The sequence below is a fragment of the Tursiops truncatus genome, chromosome 2 (assembly GCF_011762595.2).
Source record: "Tursiops truncatus isolate mTurTru1 chromosome 2, mTurTru1.mat.Y, whole genome shotgun sequence".
NCBI lineage: Eukaryota > Metazoa > Chordata > Mammalia > Artiodactyla > Delphinidae > Tursiops > Tursiops truncatus.
In genome coordinates this window covers 162,970,862-162,992,659 of record NC_047035.1, presented here as the reverse complement: position 1 = coordinate 162,992,659, position 21,798 = coordinate 162,970,862, and the positions used below count along the sequence as shown (strand labels likewise).

Genomic DNA, 21,798 nt, shown 5'->3' with positions numbered 1-21,798 from the left:
TTATTCATCTGTTGTGTGGATCAGTCTGCTCCCATAAATGTGATCAGTTTATTCTCTCCCATGCTTAATCTGTAGGTTAAGCTAAATTACATGTAGAAGACCCTTTATCAATATACCATGAAAATCACTTTCTCATGACTCAGAGATACTCAAAGTAGAGAGGAGAGTGAATTCTTGGAAGAAAGACATGTTGAGCAAAGACACAAAGGTAAGACATTTCAAAACATGTTCAAGATGAGATGGCAGAACATTGTGTCTGGCTTCCAGAACACAGTGGGAGTAGACTGTGACCTAAGGCTGGAAGGACAGGTAGGTAACAAAATACACAAGTTTTTGAATGCCAGACTAAGAAGTTTATATTTTAGGTAGTAGGGAATCTTTGGATTTTGAGCTGGAAGGAGTGAGGTGGTGATGTGCTCTGATTTTTCTTTTTATTTTTTCTGGCATGCCATGCGGCCTGTGGGATCTTAGTTCCCCAACCAGGGATTGAACCAGGGCCCGGCAGTGAAAGCTCCAAGTCCTAACCACTGGACTGCCAGGGAATTCCCAATGTGTTCTGTTTTAGAAAGACGACTCTAGCAGCAGTAGACTGAAACCGTAGAGTGAGAGTAGAAAGAAAAGAAATTCCAGAAATGATACGGAAATAAAGTTCAGATTTGCCTGTAATCATAGCTAACTAGTCAGTAGTGGAGCCAGGGCTTAAATGGTCTGTCTGACTCTAAAACCACCTACTGTGCTCCCCTACAGTGTAAATGTGGTCACCCCTCAGTATTCCGAGGGGACTGGTTCCAGGACACCGCTCCCAACCCCAGGACACACAAATCCACAGATGCTCAAGTCCCTTTATTTGTGTAGTATTTGCATATAACCTATGTACATCCTTCTGTATACTTTAATCTCTGGATTACTTATAATACCTAATACAATGTAACTGCTATGTAAATAGTTGTAAATACAATGTAAATGCTGTGTAAACAGTTGCTAGCATGCAGCAAATTCAAGTTTTGTCCTTTTGGAACTTTCTAGAATTTTTTTTCTGATTATTTTCAATCCGGAGTTGATTGAATCTGCAGATGTGAAGCCCACAGATACAGAGAGCCAACTGTATACTGTTATTATAATTATTTAAATGTCTGTTTATTAGGAGAGAGAACCATGACTTTTCATTTTTATGTCCCAGGGTCTTAGCACAGTGCCTAAAAAAACAGTGGGAACTTCATTAGTTCAATCAATAAACATTTATTGAGCACCTACTAGGCATTGTGCTAGGGTGTGCATATGATTCAGCTCTAGTAGATTACTGCCAGTTTTCTGAAGTAATTACAACCAATGTATGCATACACACCAATTTATGAGAGTTCCTGTTGTTCCATATCCCTGCCCACAGTTGGTATTTATGTCTTTTTTTCATTTTAGCTCTTCTAGTGGGTGGTATACCAATGTGGGTTTTTTAAACAATTTTTTTTAATTGAGGAGAAATTCATATAACATAAAGTTAACCTTTTAAAAGTGAACTCTTCAGTAGCATTTACATTCACATTGTTGTACAACCACCTCTGTTTAGCACCAAAACACTTCATCACCCCAAAAGGAAACTCTGTACCCATTAGGCAGTTGCTCCCTATTCCCTACCGCTGTCCCCACCAGCCTATAGCAACCAGTCATCTTCATTTTGTCTCCAATCCATTTTGTGGATTTACCTATTTTGAATATATCTTTCTTTCTTTCTTTCTAAATTTATTTATTTTTTATTTATTTTTATTTTTGGCTGTGTTGGGTCTTCGTTGCTGCGCGCAGGCTCTCTCTAGTTGCAGCCAGCGAGGGCTACTTTTCATTGCGGTGTGCGGGCTTCTCATTGTGGTTTCTCGTCCTGTTGCAGAGCACGGGCTCTAGGCACATGGGCTTCAGTAGTTGTGGCATGCGGGCTCAGTAGTTGTGGCTTGTGGGCTCCAGAGCGCAGGCTCAGTAGTTGTGGTGCACGGGCTTAGTTGCTCCATGGCATGTGGGATCTTCCCGGACCAGGGCTTGAACCCGTGTCTCCTGCATTGGGAGGTGGATTCTTTTTTTTTTTTTTTTTCTTTTTTTTTTTGCGGCATGCGGGCCTCTCACTGTTGTGGCCTCTCCCGTTGCGGAGCACAGGCTCCGGACGCGCAGGCTCAGCAGCCATGGCTCACGGGCCCAGCCACTCCACGGCATGTGGGATCCTCCCGGACCGGGGCACGAACCCGTGTCCCCTGCATCGGCAGGCGGACTCTCAACCACTGCGCCACCAGGGAATCCCAGGAGGTAGATTCTTAACCACTGAGCCACCAGGAAAGCCCTTGGTGGAGATTTTTTTGAATCTGTAGATTGCTTTGGGTAGAACTCATATCTAACGATATTGTCTTTTAGTCCATGAACATGGGATGTCTTTCTATTTATTTATGTCTTTAATTCCTTTCAGCAATGTTTTGTAGCTTTTATTGTACATGTCTTTCACCTCTTTGGTTAATTCCTAAGTATTTTATCCTTTTTGATGCTATTATAAAAGGATTGTTTCGTAATTTCCTTTTCAGATTGTTCATTATTAGTGTATAAAAATGCAACTGAGTTTTTTGGGTTTTTTATTTGTTTTTACTTCTTCCTGCTTTTATAAACCCAGTTTATTCTGGCTTTGTTTTCTCTCTCTGTTTCTATCCCTCCCTTTGAAATCCCTCAGTGCTAACCATCCTAGTCCAGTATCTCATGGCCTCATGACTGCTAACAGTTTCTTAACTATTATCCTATCAGTTCATCCTGTTTGCTTCTCTCTGATTAGAACTTTTAAAATACAGTTTCACTGGGGAGTCACTCTTTCCTAGAGTATTTTCTTACTCATCTTACTTCCCTTATCTGAGTTCTTATAGCACTATTTCTGTACCACTTAATCTTATATTTGAGTGTATAGTGCCTTGAACTACCTAGTATTCTATTGGTTATAATTTTTTCCAATTAAAAAAAAAAACTTGCTGACTGCCTGCTATGTGGGAAATAATGTGAATGGGTGATACAATGATAAATAAGACGTGCCCAATTTTGTCCTTAATATTAGATAGCATTTATTAAGTGGCTACCATGTGTCTAATACTGTTCTATGAACTTTATATATAACTCAGTCCTCACAGCAACACCATGTGGTCTACACTATTTTCTTCATTTTACACAGGAGAAAACTGAGGTACAGAGAGGTAAAATAACTTTTTCCAAATTAGTTAGCTAATAAGTGACAAAACCATGATTCAAACCTACTTCACCAGCTTGAGAATCCATGCTGTTAGCCACTACCACTATATTATCCAGTTGAAAAGGTAAGACAGAGACCTAAATAAGCATAGTTTGAGGTTTACTGTAACAGCTTTGTGAGAAGGTTAAAGAACTTTTACAGTCCAGCAGATGGCAAGATTACTTCCACCTAGGACAAAAACAAAGGCATTATGAAGGATTTGGAAGTGGGGTAGGGAGAAACATTCCACAGACAGGAACTTGCGTGATATAAAGCACTCTTGCGAGGAGACTCTTCAGAACATATTACCAGGCACAGTGAGTAATGTAGTTTAACTGCAAAGGATGCGTGAAATGGTAAAGGGAAATAAGTTTATAAAAGTGGGTTGCAGCCAAGTCATAGTTCTTGAATGTGAGATTAAGATGTTTAAGTCATATTTTGTAAGTAGTGCAGTGATATTTTAAAGTCTGTGTCATAGAAATGTTTGACTGTAATTATGCAAAAGGTCAAAGAGAGGAGAAGGACTAACTGGAAAGTTATTGCCGTAGGCTAAGTAAGAGATAATGAAGCCCTGAATTAGGTAGCTAGCAGGGAAAGTAGAGACTGGAGGAGAGACTGTGTGAATCTTCCTGAATCTTCAAGATTTATCAACTGATTGATTGGCTATACAGCAAGGGTGGTGCTGGGAGACTAAAAATGCCTAGTGGGTGGTTGGAAGAGGCAGATGCCATTAACAGAGATAACAAAGAGCACAGTTAGGACATGACAGTTTGGGAGAAAGGAAGATATATAATCAGTTTGAGACATGCCAAGTTTATGATGCCAGTGGAAGGAAACATTCAGCGATAATGTAGATTGTTGGGTTTTTTTTTGGCTGCATTGGGTCTTAGTTGCGGCACATGGCCTTTTCGTTGCTGCGCGCGGCCTCTTTGTGGCGCGTGGTCTCTTCGTTGCGGCGCTCGGGCTCCTCTCTAGTTGTGGCTCGCGGGTTTCTCTCTAGTTGTGGCGTGCGAGTTTTCTCTCTCTGGTTGTGGCATGCAGGCTCCAGAGTGCGTGGGCTCTGAAGTTTGCGGCACGCGGGCTCTCTCGTTGAGGCGCGCAAGCTCAGTAGTTGTCGCATGCGGGCTTAGTTGCCCCGCAGCACGTGGGATCTTAGTTTCCCGACCAGGGATTGAACCCAAGTCCCCTGCATTGTAAGGCGGATTCTTTACCACTGGATCACCCGAGAAGTCCAATAATGTAGAATTTAAGAGGTGAAAATTAGAGGTGTAACTATTAGAGACCTTGGTGTACATTTGATACCTAAATCCAGGGAAGCATGTAGAGGAAAAACATCTAGGGGACATATGGAAAAATCAGGACCACCAAAGGAATATTCCCAGGGTAAGGAGAGCCAGAAGATTACGGTGGATTAAAATCGGAAGTGAGAGAGTGGAATGTTTCAGAGAGGTAAAACACACGTGGCAGATTTCATAAAAAGCATTTATGAAATCTAGGTTGTGCGAACATGAGCTTTTGTGCTTATACATGCTATTTCGTATTGTTTTTCCCTTAGACCTTTGTTTTTCTTTGCTTCTATAATTGGCTGCTCTACTTCAAATTATTTTCTAGTTGTTATATCTTACAAGTGAATTCTAGATTTCCTCAGAGCACTCAGAAATCATAGACTAACTGTGGTATCTACACATGTTATATAGACATGGATAAAGTGAATATTAGGTTATTAACTTAAGAGTAAATATAGATTAGCCCTCAGTAAGGCTCCCTTGGCAGATTTCTAGCAGCATAAAAGATGGAGCTGGTATGAATGAGCCCTGCCCTTCCAATATAAGATTAAGTGTTACGAACAAAAAAAATAATCATAGCCTTGATTAAAGGAATAAAAGGGAAATCCAGTTTTGTTTTAAGGCCAGCAACAGCTCAAAACCATAGTCAAAAGCAGGAAATGACACCACAGAATATAAGCCTTGGTGCCTGGGGTTTTAATACTTACTTGAAGCAAAAATTGTGCCTTTGGGTCCACAGGCAGCTGGAATTGGGCCCCCTGCATAAAGCCTAGTCTCAAAGGGCTACTGTTTTGTGAAAGAATGAGAAAAATTCAGTGGTCCAGAGCTATTAAAACCCTTAGGACCCTGACAGAAGCCAATGCAAAAACTGTTCTCTACCACAAAACTTAGGGCTTTGGGAGCTCCTGTTAAGGAAGTATTTTTTAAAAAATCAAAAACCTCAGTGAAGATGTGCTCACAATATAAATATAAACTGTGAGGATAGTCAACAGATGCAACAAAGAGGAAAATTGTCCTTCTAAGAACAGGAGATAAGAAACCTAATCTGAAAGATGCCATAAAAATAATCATTTTAAAATAAACAATTAAAGAGAGAAAAGAAGGAATAAAACCTTAATGAAAGAACATGACAGGATAAGAGAAAAAAAAAGAACTATAAATGAAATGTTCATTGATTTTTTTTTCTTTAATGGTTGGATTAAACTACTGAAATGAGAATTAGTGAATTGGAAGATGATCTGGTCAAATCACCCAGAATACAGAACCAAGAGATAAGGAAAGAAAATATGAGAATGCTTAGGAGACATGGGAGATAGAATGAGAAAGTACAGCATATATCTGTCTAATGACAGTTTAGAAGAAGCGAATGGGAGATGCAATATTACCATAAAATAATGGTTGAGATTTTCCAGAATTGGCAAGAAAGGCAAGTCCTCATATTTAAGAAGTGCACAGTATCCTGAACAGGATAAATAAAAACAATCCACATTTAAACAAACCATAGAGAAACTGTTCAGCATTAAAGCAAATAGATAATTTTAAACCAATTGTAGAGCAAAAATTAAAGAACACCAGTTATACTAACAATTACCTTCCCATCTGAAACAAAAGGTATCAGAAAAAGATAGAAAAATATCTTCAAATTGCTGAGAGAAAATAATTGTCAATGTAGCATTTTATACCTTGTTAAAGTATTAGTTGAGAATAAAATAAAGATATTTTCAGGAAAATTAAGACTTATCAATTTGCCATTGACAGACCCTCACTTTGAAGGCAAATAAAGGGTATACCTCAGCAAGAAGAAAATTGAATACAGGAGGAAGGAGAGGGCAGCAAGAAAAAGTTGTAACTCAGAAAAAAGTAAGCATGTTGATAAATCTTAAGCACTGACTGTAAAAGAAGTTATTGTAATGATGATGACTAATTTGGAGGGGTTTAAAAACAGTATGACAGCAAAACTTAGAAGATGGGAGAAGGAAATCAGAAACATTTTAGCATCCTTAGCGTCCTTGTATTGAGTGGGAGGAGGATAGAGATACTAATTAGACTTTGTCAATGATTATTTTTTAAATATAGGGGTAAAACTATAGTATGTACAATTTTCAAACCAATAGGTGGAGAAAAACACAGTAAGAAAAATAGAATATAGGAAAAGAGAGAATAAAAGATACATAAAAGAAGATACAAAAGCATAAGATAAAGAATAAATCCAAATATTTCAGTAATCACAATACATGAAAGTAGTATTCTCAGATTGAAAAACTAATACAAAATGTGGCCACGTGTTATTAGAGAAACATCTAAAACACAGTGTCACTGAAAGATGGCAAGTAAAGAGAAAGAAAAATTCAGAACTCTGACCCTTATAATCTTTATGCATCTAACAACATAACCTAAATTTACATGGCAAAAAAATGCACAAATACCACACCTTCAAGGACCAGATAACCTCTGTCTTATATAGGTATTCTAATATTTGTAGAGGAAAATCTCTCCAAGTTCTTTTATGAGGCTAATGTAAATCTTAATTTCAAAATTAAATATGTATTATGAAAAGGAAGAGATCACTGTTACATATGAACGTAGATACAAAAATTTCCTAAAAATGTTAGGTATTGAGTTTTAAAAAGTCATTTTCTAATCCCTGAGGTTTGCTTTAAAAGTTTCTGCTCTGTTAAATGAGTATGATAGTAATACCAACTTGGAAACATGTAATATAGGCAATCCGCCGGGGCTAGCCCAGCCTAGATCAGCCATCTCTGAGTGTCCCACAGACTCATGTGATAAATAAATGCCTGTTGTTTTATATACTGAGATTTTCAGTTGTTTGTTTTGTAATAACAAGCTAATACATCTGGCAAAGTTAAAATTTAGATGTTGCTGGGCTTCCCTGGTGGCACAGTGGATGAGAGTCCGCCTGCTGATAAAGGGGACACGGGTTCGTGCCCCGGTCTGGGAAGATCCCACATGCCGCGGAGCGGCTGGGCCCGTGAGCCATGGCTGCTGAGCCTGCACGTCCGGAGCCTGTGCTCTGCAATGGGAGAGGCCACAGCAGTGAGAGGCCTGCGTACTGCAAAAAAAAAAAAAAAAAAATTTAGATGTTGCCAACTATGTGGAGGAAACATGGGAAATTTCCATTGCTTTTTAAAAAATATTTTTTTTATTTGCTTCTTGGCTGCGTTGGGTCTTAATTGCGGCACATTGGATCTTCATTGAGGCATTCGGGATCTTTTGTTGTGGCGCACGGTCTCTTCATTTTGGCGCTGGGGTTTCTCTCTAGTTGTGGCGTGCGGGTTTTCTCTCTCTAGTTGTGGTGCGCAGGTTCCAGGGCGCGTGGGATCTGTAGTTTGTGGCATGTGGGTTCTCTAGTTGTTGGGCGCGAGCTCAGTAGTTGTGGCGCGTGGGCTTAGTTGCCCGTCAGCATGTGGGATCTTAGTTCCCTGACTGGGGATTGAACCCGTGTCCCCTGCGTTGGAAGGTGGATTCTCTACCACTGGACCACCAGGGAAGTCCCAAATCTCCATTGCTTTTGATGGGAAAGTGAATTAATACAATTACTTTGGAGAAAAGTTTAGTGATACCTAATTGCAAATTTGAAGATACCCACATCCTATTGTCAGGAATCAGTAAACACACAAGTAGGTAAAGAGTCATTTAAAGGATATTCATTGGCGGGAGGAGCAGCAGCGGCCAGGCAGCCCAGCTTTGCGAAGGCTCTTGGCGTGCCGCGGCCCATAGGTACCCGGCAGGCGCCAGCCCCGCCGCCACGATGCCCAAGAGGAAGGTCAGCTCCAAGGAGGGGGCAGCGAAGGAGGAGCCCAAGAGGAGATGGGTGAGGTTGTCAGCTACACCGACTCCTGCAAAAGTGGAAACGAAGCCAAAAAAGGCGGCAGGAAAGGATAAATCTTCAGACAAAAAAGTGCAGATAAAAGGGAAAAGGGGAGCAAAGGGAAAACAGGCTGAAGTGGCTAACCAAGAGACTAAAGAAGACTTACCTGCAGAAAATGGAGAAACTAAAAACCAGGAGAGCCCAGCCTCTGATGAAGCAGGAGAGAAAGAAGCCAAGTCTGATTAATACCACGCACCTGGTCCTATCACTGGTCCCTGTCTCCCTTCTTGTACAATCCAGAGGAATATTTTTGTCAACTATTTTGTAAATGCAAGTTTTTTAGTAGTTCTAGAAACATTTTTAAAAAGGAGGGAATCCCACCTCATCCCATTTTTTAAGTGTAAATGCTTTTTTTTAAGAGGTGATATCACTTGCTGGTTGTTTATTTTTTGGTACAACCAGAAAATAGTGGGATATTGAATATGGGAGGCTTTGATTGTCTTGGGTGTGAGCTTAACATTCCACAGATGGTGGGGTAGCTTTTATATCCTATAATACAAAGCATAGTCAGTTGTGCATTTAATGTCTTAAACACTTTAAATTACTACTCTTCCCACGTTGTTTTTGGTAGAATTGTTACCTAAAGCAAACCACTCACCCCTTGATCTTGGCTCTCCTGGGCAGAATTTTGTGCACTCTGTTAACATCTTTGGTCGTGGTAGTCCAGTTCTTCTAGTAACTGTTAATGCGCTGTGAACGATTGACAATTTGAGTATGTAGTGTATATGATATTAAATTGCGAATTAGTGGCACTTACGATGTAACAGCATATCAATATTTGAAGATATTGGTACTTGATATCCTGTGAAGGAAAATTTGCCTCCAAATTTTAAGCTGGAAAGTCACTGGAATAACTGTTCAGAAAAGAATCACAACTACATGATTTTTTAGATTTTTGGTACGTATGTTGAGAATTGTGTACAAATTGAAATGTCTGTGTACTGATCCTCAAAGCAACCAATAAAATCTCAATTTTGAAAGAAAAAAAGATATTCATTGCAGCATTCTAATAGTGAAGAATTGGAAACAACCTAAATGTCCATCAACAAGGGGAATGAATAGATAAATGAATTACATATTATAGTCATTTAATGTATAGTGAATAGTGCCCTCCCAAAAAGGGCACTATTCATGTCTACCCAGAACTTCAGGATATGATCTTATTCAGGAAGAGGGTCTTAGTTAATATGAGGTCGTACTGGATTAAGACAGGCCCTGAATCCAATAACTGCTGTCCTTATAAAAGGTGAAGATACACAGAAACACACAGGAGAGATTGGAGTGATACAGGTACGAGCCAAGGAACACCGAGATTACTGGCGACCACCAGAAGCTGGAGAGAGGTGTGGAACGGATTCTCCCACAGAGCCTCCAGAAAGAACCAACCTTACCAACACCTTGACTTTGGACTGCTAGCCTCCTGAACTATGAGGGAATAAATGTTTAAGCCACCCAGCTTGTAGTGTAATGTTTTATGGCAGCCCTAGGAACTAATACTACATAGCAGTTTAAACAAATGAACTAGAACTGTATGTATCAATACGGGTAAATCTTGAAAACTTAGTGTCAAATGGGAAAAAGCATATCTCATTACAATTTATGTAAACCCAAGGCAGACGGTGGGGGAGGGAGGAGACTGTGACCTCCAGTAAGCAAGTGGTACTGACTGGACAAAGTGGCTTTGAGCTTCATTTTAAAGATGAATGAAGTACACTGAAAACTACAAATCATTGGTGAAAGAAACTAAAGAAAAATAAATTGAGAGGCATCTTGTGTTCATGGATTGGAAGGCTTGCTACTGTTAGACGTGAATACTACTCAAAGCAATCTACAGGTTCAGTGCATCCCCATCAGAATGGAATCTCAAGGGACTCCAAATAGCCGTAACAATCTCGAAAATAACTAAATTGGAGGACTCATATTTCCTGATTTCAAAACTATAGTAATCAAAACAGTGTGGGGGGCTTCCCTGGTGGCGCAGTGGTTGAGAGCCCGCCTGCCGATGCAGGGGACACGGGTTTGTGCCCCGGTCCGGGAAGATCCCACGTGCCGCGGAGCGGCTGGGCCCGTGAGCCATGGCCGCTGAGCCTGCGCGTCCGGAGCCTGTGCTCCACAGCGGGGGAGGCCACAACAGTGAGAGGCCCGCGTACAGCATAAAAAAAAACAAAAAACAGTGTGGGACTGCCATAAAGACAGACATATATATCAATGGAATAGAATAGAGTAAAAAAATATCCCTCGCATATATGTCAAATGATTTTCAACAAGAGTGCCAGGACTGTCCAATGGAGAAAGGACAGTCTTTCCACAAATGGTGTTGGGAAAACTGGATATCCATATTGAAAAGAATGAAGTTGGACGTTTGTTTTACACCATATAGAAAAACCAACTCAAAATGGATCAAAGACATAAATGCAAGAGCTAAAACTATGAAACTCTTAGAAGAAAACATGGGGAAAGCTTTATGGTATTGAATTTGGCAAGATTTCTTGGATGTGACACCAAAAGCACAACAACAAAAGAAAATACAGATAAATTGGACTTATCAAAATTAGAAACTTCTGTATATCAAAGGACACTATCAAGAGTGAAGGTGGAACAGAATGGGAGAAAATATTTGCAAATCATATATCTGATAAGAGATTAATACACAGAATATATAAAGGACTCCTAAAACTCAGCAACAACAAAAAACAGCCCAATTCAAAGATGGGCAGAGGAGATATACTGATGGCCCATAAGCATGTGAAACGATGCTCAACATCATTAATCATTAGGGAAATGCAAATCAAAATCACAGTGAGATACCACTCACACCCTGTAAGCATGGCCGTATGAAAAAGAGGGGAAAATGAAAATAACAGATGTTGGCAAGGATATGGAGAAAATGAAATCCTCATAAATTACTGGAAAGTATGTAAAATGGTTCAGCTGCTGTGCAAAACAGGTTGGTGGGTCCTCAAAAAGTTAAGCATAGAGTTACGGTATGATCCGGCCCTTCCATTCATAGGTATATACTCAAGGGAGTTGAAACCAAGAGCTCAAATAAATACATGCATGTGCATGTTCATAGCAGCACCATTCACAATAGCCAAAAGGTGGAAACAGCCCAAATGTCCATCAATTAATGGATAAACAAATGTGGTCTAAATGTACAATGGAATATTACTCAGCCATAAAAAGGACTGACACATGTCACAGTGTGGATGAATACTGAAACATTATAAGTAAATGAGCCAGAAACTAAAGGTCACATATTGTATGATTCCATTTATATAAAATATCCAAAGTAAGCAAATCCATAGGGACATAACGTATGTTATGTATATTTTACCACAATAGAAACCATGAGTAAGGGCAGGTTTGTGACACTCCTGGGAGCTGGGTGGGAAGCGGAAGCTGGAGGGGAGCAGCATGGTGGCCCAGGCTGGTAGGAAGCAGACAGCAGACTTCCCTCACCCTCACCTCCCTCTGGAGGGCTGTTTGGAAATTCAGTAACCCACGGCTAACATTTATTAAATATTATTGGCCTTAATATATGTCCTTAACTTACAGCCTCACTTCAAATGATGGTAACTTTATCTGATTTACCATCGTGTGGTGCCAGATCTTTCCCGAAAGATTTGAATAATCTCTTACTCAGGTAGTGTTATGGACCTATAATGTCTGTGGAACTGGAACACTTAGCTGCACCGAGCAGTGAGAAGAAAGCCTCCAAAGCCCTTGTCCAGCTGTTGCTCCTCCCATTCTCTTCTCCCCAGCCTAGTTTTTGGTGTAAGGCTGTACCAACGGCTCTTAGTATTCCTGTCTTTTGAACGGAAGCTTGACTCTTCCCTCCCTTAGCAAAGCGAGTCTAGTCTGCTTGGTTACGTGCAAGAACTGTTGAGTGCCAAATTCCAGCCACTGTCAAAATGGCCGGAATCTTTATTTCCACCATTCACTCAGCTAGTCAGTCAGCCATTCATTCCACATAATTATTATAAGCCTGCTATGTGTCAGGCACAGTGGTAGGTATGCTCAGGTAATCAAGGAGTTTTCCATACCTTTTCATTTGCTGGTACATTTATTATGTCTAATTTTTATTCTCAAGTATGGAAACACATGAAGGAAGGACAGAGTACTTGATGTATTATTATTGTTCAAACTAAAAATACTATTGACTGGTATTGTCTATATGTAAGTGGAAAGCATATCAGAAGCCATAAATTTTTAAGACTGAATAAGGAATGAAGAAAATATGACAGTTGAATAGCTTTCTCTTGAGAGTAAGGAAAATACACATCAGTGAGAGAAAAATCACAACTGTTAAGAAAAAATGGGAAAAGAATCTAAAAAGAATATATATGTACATACGTGCATATATATGTATGTGTATATATATAACTGAATCACTGTGCTCTGTACCTGAAACTAACACAACATTGTAGATCAATGATACTTCAATAAAAAATTCTAATTAAAACTACCCCATCTAAAAGTGCACTTAAATATATGGTGGCACACGTATGGGTATGAAGGTATCATTTATGACTTGATCCTGGTGTGAGATTGGTTTTTATACTTTTCACATCCATTTCCCTTATCCTGGGAACCACCTTACAGACATATACCACTGGTCATAAGGAAATCTGGATAAAACACGAAAATTTAAAGGCTTCACAAAGAAGCAGCTCTTCAGTGCACACTTCATCTAAGTTCTTATTTTCACTTAAAAAGCTCTAATAGGTTTGTTTGTGGTTTTCTAGATGTCAGTTCAAGTCTCCTTGAATTTGCAGAGATGAGTAAAGACCTAAATAACACATATTTTTAAAACTTACTATGATTTTATAAACTATTCCTATTTTTCCTAGCTGTATTCTTGTCTGTATCCCTCTTCCGCAAATTACGTAGGCCTTCCCTTGTTAGTGGTTAATACTCGAGACTATCCTATGGTATTCTTTCAGTCAATTTAACAAGTGTTTTCTGAGTACTTAGTATGTGTCTAGTGTCAACCAAAAAATAATGCAGGAGGCTGCAAATAAGAAAAGTGTTTATTTGGGGTCTTAAGGATCACAAATCAAGAGACACAGATTCTGGTAACTCTGAAAGAATGTTCCGAGGAAAAGAGTCAGGGGCTTATTAAAACAAAAAGCCAGAGGGTGTTGAAAGTTGCCTGGTGAGAATTATGATTGACTCTGACCTGAGTCAGACAGTATTTGTCCTTAAGAGATCACAAGTTTGTTTTTATTTATTTTTTTATATTATTTTATTTTTTTGGCTGCGTTGTTGGGTCTTCATTGCTGCGCCCGGGCTTTCTCTAGTTGCGGCAAGCAGGGGCTACTCTTACTTGCAGTGCATGGGCTTGTCATTGCGGTGGCTTCTCTTGTTGCAGAGCATGGGCTCTAGGAGTGTGAGCTTCAGTAGTTGTGGCACGAGGGCTCAGTAGTTGTGGTGCATGGGCTTAGTTGCTCTGCAGCATGTGGGATCTTCCTGGACCAGGGATCGAACCCGGGTCCCCTGCATTGACAGGGAGATTCTTAACCACTGCACCACCAGGGAAGTCCCGGGATCACAAGTTGTTTTAGGGTAGGGGTCTGATAAGTAGATAGACTGTCACAAGTTATTTTAGGGTAAGGGTCCTATAAGTATCTTGAGTTTCTGGCAGGTGTTCCGGATGACTTCATCAGGTCCAAAGGTCAGATTCCATCCAGGCTGAGACTTGCATAAGTCATACTTCCTTAATGGCCTCCCAGCTCCATTTAAGAGAGCTATCTGAGCCATACTGACTCTATTTTTATTTTCCTTTCACACTAGGACTTTGCTATCAGATGACATAAAACTGGAAAGGAAATTATGACATTTATACTAATTAAAAGAATTTGCAAGTATTGTCCTGACTGTGATGCTGTCTAAAATTATGATCCTACCTTAATTTTGTAGAAATATTTAAAAGGTATCCCACTTTCAGCAGTTTGGCTAAATATGTTTTTATGATATTGCATGATACAATATATATGCTCACTGTCAGCGATAACTTAACACTTTTATTTGTAATTTTAAAAACTCAGAATGGATTACTGGGCTAAAATTGGGAAACCTGAGATCTTATCCCAACTCCATTGCTGATTGCCCAGTGAACCTGAAGAAGCCTTTTCGGCTTCTGTAGGCTTCAGTTTCTTCTATCTTAAAAAGAGGGTGTTGGGCTAGGTTGTCTCTGTGACCCCTTGTAATTCTAAAATATTATTAAATATTACAGCATATAGATAAACCATTGAAATGAGGCTGTTTTAAGGGAATGTAACTACTAAAAGTGTTACCCTTTAAGAAAGCTAGTTAGATTCCAGTGTATATACATGATTCCAGTTGCTAAACTAAGAATCAGGTGTCATTCTGTTGAATAATATGACCTTTGACAAATACTGGATGCATTATAGTTGAACAACATGGAAAGAGTACTACAAATTTCCAGCTTCCCCCGTACTATTTACCAATACATCCTTTTATCATACGTCCTGATTTTTTAAAAATCCCTTCGGTTTCTTTTGTTTCAGTTATTTTTTCTCAAATAGGATAATGCAGAAAAATTTCTGCCTGTAGACAGAACAGTTGGTCCTTGAGGTCACATTTAATGTTAATAGCTATAAATCTATAAATTAAAATGTCCCTTAAGACATGAAAATGTCTCTGGTGGAATTCTAACTTTACTAAGCAAGAGATCTACATTTTGAGTATCACCAATCCTAGAGAAATACGTAATTATTGTCATTTTCCACTCATGTATGCGTTATCCACTTCTAATAATACATATAGAATTTATTGTCCTACCTCCAAAGGGGCCTGGTATGCTTCGCCTCTATTTTTCCTTTGGGTTTTTCAACTTTTTCCCAAAATACTCACTCAGTAATTATTCACTGACTTAATAATGTGCTCCAGGCATTGAGAATATATGCAGGAAAGGCATAGTCCCTAAGCCTTAGGAGATTATAATCCATACAAAGAAACAGTTATATAAAGAGGCCATCACAATATAATGCAATAATTTTTATAAAAGTGTATATAGTTATGGAGGAAGCATAGCAGAGGGAGTACTTCAGTGTCTTGGGAGTTAGAAAGGCTTCACAGAGGAAACTTATTCTTAATGTAGGAGTAGTTATTAGATAGAAAATGCAGAATAGTGTATTCTAAGCATAGGGAAAATATTCAAAAAGGCACAGTGATATGAAACATCCTCCATGTTCAGCCAGTAGTTTCAGATGTCTGAAGCATTAGGATAGGAGGCAGAGATTAAGATGAAATAAAAGTGGAGAGGTAGGCAGGGGCCAGATACCCAGTCTTTAAATGCCTTGCATAGGAACTTGGATTTCTTCCTAAAGGAAATGAGAAAAATTGGTGGATTTTTAACAGTGGATCAAATCTGGGATGTCAAGGAGCTTACTGCCTATGTTGTCTTCCAGGAGTTTTATGGTTTCAGGTCTTACATTCAAGTCTTTAATCTGTTTTGGGTTAAGTTTTATGTATGGTGTAAGATAGTGGTCCAGTTTCATTCTTTTGCGTATGCCTGTCCAGTTTTCTCAGCACCATTTATTGAAGAGACTGTCCTTTCCCCATTGTATATTCTTGGCTCCTTTGTCATAAATCAATTGACCGTATATGAATGAGTTTATTTCTGTGATCTCTATTCTCTTCCATTGATCATATAATCTGACTTTATGCCAGTATCATACTGTTTGGTGGTGGTGGGGTGGCCATTTATTTTTTATTTTTCATACAATTTTTCATTCGTTTTTTCCATTTACGGTTACTACACAATATTGGCTGGGTTCCTTACGTTGTGCAGTACATCCTCGAGCCTGTCTTGCCCCCAGGAGTGTGTGCCTCCCTCTCCCCCACCCTTTTATTGCCGCCCGCCCACTCCCCCACTGGTAACCACTAGTTTATTCTCCATATCTGCGAGTCTGCTTCTTTTTTGTTTTATTCACTAGTTTGGTGTGTCTTTTAGATTCCACATATAAGTGATATCATATAGTATTTGTCTTTGACTTAGTTCATTTAGCATAATATCCTTCAAATCCATCCATGTTGCTGCAAATGGCAAAATTTCATTCTTTTTTTATAGCTGAGTAGTATTTGATGGTATAGATATACCACATCTTTATTCATCTGTTGACGGGCACTTAGTTTGTTTCCATATCTTGGCAATTGTAAATAATGCTGCTCTGAACATTGAGGTGCATGTAGCTTTCGAATTAGTGTTTTTGTCTTTTTCAGATGTGTACCCAGGAGTGGAATTGCTGGGTCATATGGTAGTTCTATTTTTAATTTTTTGAAAACCCCCCATACTGCTTTCCACAGTGGCTGCATCAGTTTACATTCCCACCAGCACTGTATGTGGGTTCCCTTTTCTCCACACACTCACCAACATTTGTTATTTGTGTTCTTTTTGATGATAGCCATTCTGACAGGTGTTAGGTGATATCTCATTGTGGTTTTCATTTGCATTTCCCTGATGATTAGTTATGTTGATCATCTTTTCATATGCCTCTTGGCCTGCATATGAAAAATCTGCATTTCCTCTGGAAAAATGTCTGTTCAGTTCTTCTGCCCCATTTTTTAATCGGGTTGTTTGTTTTTGGTTTTGTTTTTGCGGTACACGGGCCTCTCACTGCTGTGGCCTCTCCCGTTGCGGAGCACAGGCTCCGGACGTGCAGGCTCAGCGGCCATGGCTCACGAGCTCAGCCGCTCCGCAGCATGTGGGATCCTCCCGGACCGGGGCACGAACCCATGTCCCCTGCATCGGCAGGCAGACTCTTAACCACTGTGCCACCAGGGAAGCCCTTGGGTTGTTTTCTTGATGTTGAGTTTTATGAGCTATTTATATGTATTGGATATTAATCTCTTATCAGTAATATCATTTGCAAATATTTTCTCCCATTCAGTAGGTTGTCTCATACTATACTGTTTTGATTACTGTAGGTGTGTAATATAATTTGAAATCAGGGAGCAGTTTTGTACTTTGCTCCAGTTTTGTACTTCTTTCTCAAGATTGCTTTGGCTATTGGGGGTCCTTAGTGGTTCCACTCTAATTTTAGGATTGTTTTTCTATTTCTGTGAAAAATACCATTGAACTGTATTGAATCTGTAGATTGCTTTGGGTAGTATGGACATTTTAACATATTCTTCCAATCCATGAGCACAGACTGTCTCTCCATTTTTTTGTGTCTTCTTCAGTTTCTTTCATTAATGTCTTACGGTTTTCAGTATACAGATCTTTCACCTCCTTGGTTAAATTTATTCCTAGGTATTTTATTTTTTTGTAAATGGGATTGTTTTCTTAATTTCTTTTTGTGAGAGTTCATTACTAGTGCATAAAAACACAACAGGGCTTCCCTGGTGGCACAGTGGTTGAGAGTCTGCCTGCCGATGCAGGGGACACGGGTTCGTGCCCCTGTCCGGGAAGATCCCACATGCCGCAGAGCGGCTGGGCCCGTGAGCCATGGCTGCTGAGCCTGCTCGTCCGGAGTCTGTGCTCCGCAACGGGAGAGGCTGCAACAGTGAGAGGCCCGCGTACTGCAAAAAAAAAAAAAAAAAAAAACCACACAACAGATTGTTTTGATTGATTTTGTTTCCTGAAACTTTACTGAATTTACTAGTGCTAACAGTCTTTTGGTGGAGGCTTTAGGGTTTTCTATATATTATATCATATATCATCTGCAAAAAGTGACAGTTTTACATGTTTGCATGCATTTTCCAGTTTGCATGCATTTTATTTCTTGTCTACTTGCTTTGGCTAGGACTTTCCATACTATGTTGAATAAAAGTGGTAAGACTTGGCATCCCTGTCTTGTTCTTGATCTTAAAGAAAAAGCTTTCAGCTTTCCACCATTGAGTATAATGTTAGCTATGGGCTTGTCATATATGACCTTTATTATGTTGAAGTACATTCCCTCTGTACTCACTTTCTTGCGAGTTTTTATCATAAATGGATATTTATGGATTCTGTCAAATTCCTTTTCTGCATCTACTGAGATGATTATATGATTTTTATCCTTCATTTTGTTAATGTTGTTAACAAACCAATGTTGTTAATGTTGGTGTATCACATTGATTTGCACATGTTGAACCATTGTTGCATCCCTGGAATAAATTCCACGTGACCGTGGTGTATGATACTTTTACTGTATTAATGAATTTGGTTTGCTAATATTTTCTTGAGGATTTTAAAATGCATCTGTGTTCACCTGGGATTTTGGCCTGTAATTTTCTCTCCTTATGGCTTCCTTGTCTGGTTTTGGTATCAGGGTAATGCTGGCCTTGTAAAATGAGTTTGAAAGTGTTCTCTATTTTTTGGAAGAGTTAGAGAAGGATTGGTATTACAGTTGACCCTTGAACAACATGGGGATTAGGGGCACCAACCCTTCACACAGTGAAAAATTTGCATGTAACTTTATAGTCAGGCCTCCGTATCCCCAGTTCCACATCTGTGGATTCAACCAACTGTGTTTCGTGTAGTACTATAGTACATATTTATTGAAAAAAATCTGCATGTAAGTGGACCCATGCAGTTCAAACCCATGTTGTACAAGGGTCCACTATAATTCTTTATAGTTTTGGAGGACATGCATTAGCCCATCAATACACTGACTACAAGAGACTGACTTCAGATATAAGGACACACATAAACTGAAAGTGAAGGGATGGGAAAAGATACTCTATACAAATGGAAACCAAAAGAAAGCTGGGGTAACTATACTTATATCAGACAAAGTAAACTTTAAAACAAAGATTATCATAAGAGACAGAGAAGGAGTATTACATAACGATAAAGGGGTCAATCCAACAAGAGGATATAATTTTAATTATGTCAGTGGTAAATCAATACTTTTTTTCCCTAAAGATTTAATTTTATTTTATTTTTGGCTGCGTTGGGTCTTCGTTGCTGCTCACGGGCTTTCTCTAGTTGCGGCGAGTGGGGGCTACTCTTTGTTGTGGTGCGCAGGCTTCTCTTTGTGGTGGCTTCTCTTGTTGCGGAGCACGGGCTCTGTAGTTGTGGCTCGCGGGCTGTAGAGCGCACGCTCAGTAGTTGTGGCGCACGGGCTTAGTTGCTCCGTGGCATGTGGGATCCTCCCAGACCAGAGATTGAACCCATGTCCCCTGCATTGGCAGGCAGATTCTTAACTGCTGTGCCACCAGGGAAGTCCCCAATACATTTTTTAAGCTTGAATTTCAAAGCGTGACTGACAAGCTGGTGGGCTAATGCATGTCCTCCAAAACTAAAAAAAACTAATTTGTACTGCTTTTTCATGAGGTCTTAAATCAAAGCCAGTGTCATGTTCTAAAGTTTTTCTGTTAACATTATGTTAATCTTAAATATGATATAACTTTATCCTAGGTAGTCTAACAGTATATATATCTAACTTTGGTTTTCTACGCTTTACTATTCATTTTTCTCAAAAAAAAGTTTTAGGCAGTAAATAGTAATGTAATTCTTTATAAAGCTTTTCCTACTTTTCAACATTGAAAAAAAAACAATAGAGAACAAGTAATAATGACGGCACAAAGATTTTCTAACATAAATTTACCAATGCTCATTTTCAAAGAGTCTTTCTTTTGAATAATATAGTAAATGCACACTCACACATATCTTTTATATAATCTTAGTAAATAATATAGTAAATGTTGGGTCTTAATCATTTATAATTTTATCCAGAATACTTTTTTTTTTCTTTAAGAACTTTGAATCTTTGGCTTCTTGTATTGACTTTCTAGGTGGCCTTAAGAAAATTATTACATCTTTTTGCCAATTCCCTAACCTTATAGGTGATGATAGTGTTCTTATTTCAGGAAGAGTAAGACAGGATATAAGTTTTGTAGAGCATTAGAAAGGTGTAGCTAAAAAAGACAACAAAGACCCCAGGTCCTGATTTAGGTCCTTTTGCAGACTATATAGCATTATTCCACAAGCAGGGATAAAGATTTAAATAGATGGAATATTTATTTGTAATTTAAAATAATTTTCATTCCCCCCCAAAAAAAAAAAGTTGTGATGTGCTACATCTTTAAAAAAATTAGCAGCACAACACTACAATTTTCTTATCTTATAATGGAAATTATATGGCATCCAATAGATAAATAGATCAATGTAACATTAAAAGAGCCCTGAAGTAGACACATACAGACAGACAGTTGATTTTTTTTAAGAATTTAAAATGTTTATATTTGCCTTTAGTGATTACATTCCTTTTCTTCTTGACTTCTCTTTGTTTCTCTTCTTTGTCTTTTTTTTTTTTAATTTTTATTAGAGTGTGGTTGCTTTACACTGTTGTGTTTGCCTGCACTGCACAACATAATAAATCAGCCATACACATACAGATATCCCCTCCCTTTTGGACTTCCCTCCCATTTAGGTCACCACAGTGCATTAGGTAGAGTTCCCTGTGCTATACAGTATGTTCCCATCAGTTGTCTACATAGTATCGATAATGTATAGTGGCAATCCCCGTCTCCCAATCCCTCCCACCACCCCTTTCCCCCTTGGTATCCATACATTTGTTCTCTACAGTCTATCAACTGATTTTTGACAGTGATATCAAGGCAATTCAGAAGGAGAAAGAATGTAGTCTTTTCAACAAATGGTATTGGAGCAGCTGTGAAATAGGAAATGAACCTTGACCCCTACCTTACCCTTGAGATTGATAAAGCCTTTAGAGACAGGGCACTCAAGTCACTAACCATAAAAGAAAACACTGATAAATTGGACTTCATGAAAATTAAAAACTTCTGTCATTCAAGAGGTACCATTAAGAAAATGAAAAGGTACATACTGTCAACAACTGTGAAGGGTCTACAATTTCACACTGTTTGCAGACTAACAAGTTAGCCTGCCACAGTTTCATGAATGGTGATAGAAGAATAAGACTCCTGGTCAGAGATAAAGGACAGTTTATTACAGCAACAGCAGTAGTCAGAATATCAGCATTTTTAAGCCAGTTCCCCAAGCCTCTGGTATAGCAGGATGCTTTAGCAAGCTTCCGCCCTGGCCCACAGGAGGAATCTGTGGCAGTGGGGTCACCAGTAACAACCCTGGCCAGAAAGTTGAGGCTGATCTGAGTGTCTTCCACCACCATGGTAGGTAGTGTAATTGGTCAATTCAAATAGTCAGGAACAAATTTCATACCACCTTTTAAAATTAGATGATTCCCATCGTAGGGATACCTTCCTCAATGAGCACATGAACTACAAGTCAGTTATCCCTCATTTCGGAGGGATCTTCTCAGTCATCTGAGGGCTACATAACCTGCTGGTGGTGTTTCCTTAAACACTTGAATGTCTCTTACGACTACTCCCAGGGCGCAAGTCATTGTATTTTCAGGAATAAAGGAAAAAAAGATGGCTTGCTTCTGCAC

At 39.1% G+C, this 21,798-nt stretch overlaps 1 protein-coding gene and 1 pseudogene across 3 annotated transcripts in view; both read left to right on the top strand.

The window, feature by feature from the left end:
* Nucleotides 1-21,798, top strand: part of DNAJC1 (DnaJ heat shock protein family (Hsp40) member C1) — a 202,022-nt gene that overhangs the window by 134,009 nt on the left and 46,215 nt on the right. For 2 of the 3 annotated variants that reach the window (XM_033852435.2, XM_073801646.1), the window contains exon 9: nt 6,286-6,387. The exons of the other annotated variant lie outside the window; for it this stretch is intronic. In XM_033852435.2, the coding sequence (XP_033708326.1) occupies nt 6,286-6,387 (102 nt within the window). The remainder of the gene's footprint in view (nt 1-6,285; nt 6,388-21,798) is intronic. 3 annotated transcript variants of the gene reach the window in all.
* On the top strand, nt 6,394-15,133 carry LOC109549673 (non-histone chromosomal protein HMG-14 pseudogene; annotated as a pseudogene).